Here is a 7500-nt window from a genome sequence, read left to right as displayed (position 1 = left end):
CTTTGGTGGAGAGGGGGCTTGGGCGCTGATCATATGTATATATGGTCAGTCTCTGAGGCATTGTCCTGCTTAATAGGGCAATGTCACTGCCCCTTACCTCTACCATTCATGAGCGGCCTTTAAACCTTTAAATAGCGTGAGTAGGGCTTAAACCAAATTCTGAAGGAAACATAATATTGATTAAAAACATGGAAAATAGTTCACTACTACTACTACTAATACTACTACTACTACTACTACTACTACTACTACTGCTGCTGCTACTACTACTACTACTACTACTACGTCGTGTTCTACAGCTGTTACAATTACTATTACTACACAATACCGTGTGTAGGGCTTAACCCCAATTCTGAATGAACCACTTTAGTGATTAAAACCACTGAAAATATTAATAACAATAATTCTAATAATGATAAATGTTTCCTCTCTCCTTTCTTAGCTTTCCTCAAGTTTACAATTCTCAGAACTCACATTATACGTCTCGAAGAATCCCAGGTACCTCAGGATGCCGAACCAGGCGAGGGCGTTGCCCACGCCAAGGTTAATCTCACACAAGGACCACAGGTACCAGAGCCCTCTCTGCGCCTGGGGACGTAACAATAAACAAGAGAATAACGATAGTAAGGAGAGAGAGAGAGAGAGGAGAGAGAGAGAGAGAGAGAGAGAGAGAGAGAGAGAGAGAGAGAGAGAGAGAGAGAGAGTACCCTTACAAATGAGGGAAACCTTATCTAGAAAATTAATAGATAGAATTGGTGGAACTATATATATATATATATATATATATATATATATATATATATATATACATACATACATACATGTATATATATATATATATATATATATATATATATACATACATACATATATATATATATATATATATATATATATATATATATATATATATGTATATACATATATATACGTATATGTTTATGTATATATATATATGTATATATATACACGTATATATATATATATATATATATATATATATATATATATATATATATTTATATATATACATATATATATATATATATATATATATATATATATATATATATATATATATATATATATAATACACGTAGCTATATATATATATATATATATATATATATATATATATATAAATATATATACAATATATACGCATCTATCATACGCTATAAGCCAATTTTGACAGAAGCCAGCCTCAATGTATATCATGAATACTGTAATTATTCAATGGAAAAAATAACAAACGTAATATCTTATTGAAAAATTAAATTAATATATTGATAAATAATTGAATGAATAGATACGCTAATGCAGTTATAGCTTATGCAAATCCTAACACAGTTAGAGAATTTATACATAGATAATATATAAAACTAGATCATATAAAAAACATGGATTCTAATAGAACATGCTGAAAGTAAGTTATGAATAGACAAATCCTTTTACCCCTAAGGTATGTTGAACTTTCAAGCATATTTTGCTATATCTTTTTTTTTTTTTTTTTAATTGCTTTAACAGCCTTAATTATTGTCATAGAGAGGTCAGGTTGGTCTCATTCTTTTGGAAAATGCCTGAAGTTTCTCATAAAGTTATCAAAAACATGCAAAATCATGTGAATAACAGTGTTTTGCAAGAACGTACTGGTACGTCCATTGGGGGTGAAAGGGAGAAATATGTGAAAATATGAGAGATATAAAGATATATAACGAAATAAACTACGATGTGCAAATAATCAGTATACAAAATAGAAACTCGTAAAAAATACTTTAAGTAAGACATTACTTAAGAATTGAATAAGTATATATAAAATGTAAATATATATATATATATATATATATATATATATATATATAGGCTATATATATATATATATATATATATATGTATATATATATATATATATATATATATATGTATATATATATATATATATATATATATATATATATATATATATATATATATATATATATATATATAGTACGATATGCGAATAATCATTATACAAAAACAGAAACTCCAGTAAAAAATACTTTAAATAAGTCATTATTTAAGAAATTGAATGATATACAAAGAGATAAAATAAGACATGCAAATAATCAGTATACACAACAGTTAATCCAATAAAAAAAAAAAAAAAAAAAACTTCAAGTAAGGCATTATTCAAGAATTGAAGAAGAACATAAATGAAAAAAAAATTAAAAGATATAAAATCAGGAATTGTGATGCGAACCTTGTTAGTCATTCCTAATCTCAGGAATATTCCAGTGATCAGTAGGACATCGTCAATGCATATCATCACGTACCACATATTGAGGAATTCCCATTTCTCTTTGCGTGTCAGGGGACGACCAATGTTTCTCGCGAAGAACTTGTCAGTTTTCTGAAAGGAAGTTAAACGTTTTGAAACATTTTAAATAATTCAGTTTGTTTCCTGGGTGGGAGTAAATAGTTTTAAAACATTTTAGAATAAGTCCGTTATAAAACATTTGAGAATAAGTCAGTTTTGTTTAAGGAAATTGGTTTTAAAACATTTTAGAATAAATCAGTTTTGTTGAAGGAAATCGGTTTTAAAACATTTGGGAATGTGTCCATTTTGTTGAAGGAAATCAATTTTAAAACATTTGAGAATATGTCAGTTTTGTTGAAGGAAATCGGTTTTAAAACATTTGAGAATAAATCAGTTTTGTTGAAGGAAATCAGGTTTAAAACATTTGAGAATAAATCAGTTTTGTTGAAGGAAATCGGTTTTAAAACATTTGAGAATAAGTCAGTTTTGTTGAAGGAAATCAGTTTTAAAACATTTGATAATAAGTCAGTTTTGTTGAAGGAAAACGATTTCAAAACATTTGAGAATAAGTCAGTTTTGTTGAAGGAAATCAGTTTTAAAAAATTCGAGAATAAGTCAGTTTTGTTGAAGGAAATCAGTTTTAAAACATTTGAGAATAAGTCAGTTTTGTTGAAGGAAATCGGTTATAAAATATTTGAGAATAAGTCAGTTTTGTTGAAGGAAATCGGTTTTAAAACCTTTGAGAATAAGTCAGTTTTGTTGAAGGAAATCGGTTTTAAAACATTTGAGAATAAGTCAGTTTTGTTGAAGGAAATCGGTTTTAAAACATTTGAGAATAAGTCAGTTTTGTTGAAGGAAATCAGTTTTAAAACATTTGAGAATAAGTCAGTTTTGATGAAGGGAATCGGTTTTAAAACATTTGAGAATAAGTCAGTTTTGTTTAAGGAAATCAGTTTTCAAACATTTGAGAATAAGTCAGTTTTGTTGAAGGAAATCGGTTTTAAAACATTTGAGAATAAGTCAGTTTTGTTGAAGGAAAACGATCTCAAAAAATTTGAGAATAAGTCAGTTTTGTTGAAGGAAATCGGTTTTAAAACATTTGAGAATAGTCAGTTTTGTTGAAGGAAATCAGTTTTAAAACATTTGAGAATAAGTCAGTTTTGTTGAAGGAAAACGATCTCAAAAAATTTGAGAATAAGTCAGTTTTGTTGAAGGAAATCTGTTTAAAAAAATTTGAGAAGAAGTCAGTTTTGTTGAAGGAAATCAGTTTTAAAACATTTGAGAAGAAGTCAGTTTTGTTGAAGGAAAACGATTTCAAAACATTTGAGAATAAGTCAGTTTTGTTGAAGGAAATCGGTTTTAAAGCATTTGAGAATATGCTAGTTTTATAGGAGGAAATCAATTGTTTTAAAACATTTGAAAATAAGTCATTTATAAAACGAAATCGCTTGTTTTAAAACCTTTATAATAATTAAATTTCTAAAAGTAAATCAACCTTTTTAAAACAGTTAAGAATAAGTCAGTTTTCTGGGAAGATAACAAGTGCAAAAATTATGTATATGAAACAGTAAGAAAAAAATCATATCAAATTTTTTCCAAAGAATATATAACCTAACCTAACCTAGGGTACTGGAAAATCGAGTAATATCGTTTATCAAAAGCAAAAATCTTGTTAGTTGTCTGGAATAATGTAGACAAATATAATAATAAAATCTTTTGGAATAAAAAAAAATCGATTATGATGAACAGAAAAATGAATATTGAATATAGTGTGAATATATGCATTGTATACATGGAATGTACGTCACAGCTAGGCCTATATGACGAGAAGCAGCCTCGCCTATACGAAATGAATGTGTATATCGTATACATGGAATATATGACACAACTAGTCCTATATGACGAGAAGCAGTCTTGTGTATACGAAATGAATGTGTACATCGTATACATGGAGTGTACGTCACAGCTAGGCCTATATGACGAGAAGCAGCCACGCCTATACGAAATGAATGTGTACACTGTATACATGGAGTGTACGACTCATCTAGGCCTATAGAATGAGAAACAGACATTGCTGGAGTGTCACATATGTACAGTTTTACCTGACCCGCTGCACGTTGACACATGACTCTATGGTTTAGGGTTACCACTGGAGGTCCATTGTCATCTTACTCTGTTTGAAGTGACTTTATGAGTTTGCTCTACTGACGGTATACTATTGTTTTCTTATCGGTTGTTTACCTCTGATGAAAAGCCTATGGTTTTATATATATATATTTATATATATGTATGTATATATATATATATATATATATATATATATGTATATATATATATATATATATATATATATATATATATATATATATATACTGTAATATATATATATATATATATATATATATATATATATATATATATATATGTATATATACAGCACACACACACACACATATATATATATATATATATATATATATATATATATATATATGTATATATACAGCACACACACACACACACACATATATATATATATATATATATATATATATATGTATGTATGTATGTGTGTGTATAATAATAATAATAATAATAATCTTCCATTTTGCCGTTTGCTTGTATGTATATATATATATATATATATATATATATATATATATATATATATATATATATATATATATATATACTGTATATATATATGTGTGTGTGTGTATTTATATATATATATATATATATACATAAATATATATATATATATATATATATATATATATATATACTTACAAACAAACGGCAAAATGGAAGATTATTATTATTATTATTATTATTATTATTTATTACTAGCCACGCTATAACCCTTGATAGAAAAGCAGGATGCTATAAGCCCACGGGATCCAACAAGGAAAAAATAACCCAGTGAGGAAAGGAAACAAGGAAATAGATAAACTATAGGAGAAGGAATAAACAACAGAAATATAATATTCTAATAACAATAACAGTAGAGGATTATAAACTCCACCAACACGTTTTAAAGGTTTAAAGGTCGCTCATGAATGGCAGAGGCAAGGGACAGTGACATTGCCCTAGCAAGCAGGACAATGCCCTAGAGACTGACCATATATGTTATATGATCAGCGCCCAAGCTCCCTCTCCATCCAAGCTAGGACCAGGGAGGGCCAGGTAATGGCTGCTGATGACTCAGCAATTAGACCTATAGGCTCCCCCAAACCCCCTAAACCTTAGCTCACAAGGCTGGTAAGGTTGCAGACGCTAAAGGCACTAACGAGTCTGAGCGGGACTCGAACCCCCGTCTGGCAAACCCCAGGCAGAGACGTTACCAAATGACCACGCCAACCTATCCATACGTAAGTTCAATATCTCCCTCTTCGTATACACGTATATACATACACCCCTATACATGCATGTATAAATCAATCGATAAGGTCAAACATTTCAAGTATGTATCCATCAACTTGGGTCATTCAAGACAAGTTGGAGGTCATTAGACTGATAACTGACATCCAGTTTCCAATACTCCAACAGCGTCCATCAGAAGTTGCTAACCAACTGACTAACCATCTCAGAGTCCGTTTTGGATATTCTAAAATGACACGATTTACACATAAGCATAGAGGTGAAGTGTGCTAAGATTGTCTTTGTTTGTTTGTTTTTTTTTTTTTTTTTTTCGAATACATGGAAGTGTCATGCAAAGTTGTTTTTTCAGTGTCATGAAAAGTTTTTTTTTTTTGGAAATTTCATGCAATGTTTTTTTTCAGTGTCATGCAAAGTTTTTTTTTATGGAAATGTCATGCAAAGTTTTTTTGGAAATGTCGCGCAAAGTTTTTTTTTTTCAAAGTGTCATACAAAGTTTTTTGCAAAAGTGTTATGCAAAGGTTTTTCCAAAGTGTCATGGAAAGTTTATTTTTTTTCCAAAGTGTCATGCAAAGTTTTTTCCCCAAGTGGCATGCAATGTATTTTCCAAAGTGCCATGCAAAGGATTTCACAAAATGTCATGCACTGTATTATCCAAAGTGTAATGCAAATTATTTTCCAAAGGATCATGCAGCGTATTTTGCAGTGTCATGGAATGTATTTTCCTAAGTGTCATGCAATTTTTTTTCCAAGTGGCATGCAATGTATTTTCCAAAGTGTCATGCAAAGGATTTCACAAAATGTCATGCACTGTATTATCCAAAGTGTCATGCAAATTATTTTCCAAAGGATCATGCAGCGTATTTTGCAGTGTCATGGAATATATTTTCCTAAGTGTCATGCAATTTTTTTTCCAAGTGGCATGCAATGTATTTTCCAAAGTGTCATGCAAAGTATTTCACAAAATGTCATGCAATATATTTTCCAAAGTGTCATCCAAAGTGTTTTCCAAAGTGTCATGCAAAGTATTTTCCAAAGTATCATGTAATGTATTTTCCAAAGTGTCATGCAAAGTATCTCACAAAGTGTCATGCTAAGCATTTCACAAAGTATCATGCAATGTATTTTCCAAAGTGTCATGCAATGTATTTTCCAAAGTGTCATGCAAAGTATCTCACGAAGTGTCATGCTAAGCATTTCACAAAGTATCATGCAATGTATTTTCCAAAGTGTCATGCAATGTATTTTCCAAAGTGTCATGCAATGTCTTTTCCATAGTATCATGCAATGTATTTTCCAGTATCATGCAATGTATTTTCCAAAGTGTCATGCAATGTATTTTCCAAAGTGTCATGCAATGTCTTTTCCATAGTATCATGCAAGTCGGATCCCTTTCACCTAGTTTTCGGATGCCCAAGAGAGAGAGAGAGAGAGAGAGAGAGAGAGAGAGAGAGAGAGAGAGAGAGAGAGAGAGAGAGAGAGAGAGATACTATACCTTTCTCAGATCACTAGCCTTGTGGAGAGATCGAGCGCAGAGCACAGAGGATAGGAAGCACAGTATAAGACTAGTGAAGTCCAGGATACCGAGCATCACCTGTTGTGGGAGAAAATGAGCTTTTGTTTTCAAGACGATTAATATGGGATTAATATAAAAATTCTTCCATTAAATGGGCAATAATGTTTAATTGCCTTCCTATTTAAGGGGGCATCACTGTTTGAAAGACTGGAAAAGGATGAAATAAGAAGAACGGCAGGTGTAGTAAAGATTACAGAGATGAGTGTGTCACAACTGAGATGGTGTGGACACGTGTTGGGAATGGGTG

General features: G+C 30.3%; 1 protein-coding gene and 1 pseudogene across 5 annotated transcripts in view; both read right to left on the bottom strand.

Annotated features, from left to right (window-relative positions):
• The window catches only part of LOC137641426 (mucolipin-3-like), a 31783-nt gene that overhangs the window by 6619 nt on the left and 17664 nt on the right, over positions 1 to 7500 (bottom strand). For all 5 annotated transcript variants that reach the window (XM_068373963.1, XM_068373961.1, XM_068373962.1 and 2 more), the window contains exons 8-10: positions 7173 to 7271; positions 2243 to 2392; positions 475 to 588 (exon numbers count right to left, since the gene is read on the bottom strand). In XM_068373963.1, the coding sequence (XP_068230064.1) occupies positions 475 to 588; positions 2243 to 2392; positions 7173 to 7271 (363 nt within the window). The remainder of the gene's footprint in view (positions 1 to 474; positions 589 to 2242; positions 2393 to 7172; positions 7272 to 7500) is intronic.
• On the bottom strand, positions 6306 to 7047 carry LOC137640393 (uncharacterized; annotated as a pseudogene).

Source organism: Palaemon carinicauda, chromosome 5 (genome assembly GCF_036898095.1).
Source record: "Palaemon carinicauda isolate YSFRI2023 chromosome 5, ASM3689809v2, whole genome shotgun sequence".
Taxonomy (NCBI): Eukaryota; Metazoa; Arthropoda; class Malacostraca; order Decapoda; family Palaemonidae; genus Palaemon; species Palaemon carinicauda.
This window is presented reverse-complemented; position numbering and strand designations above follow the sequence as displayed.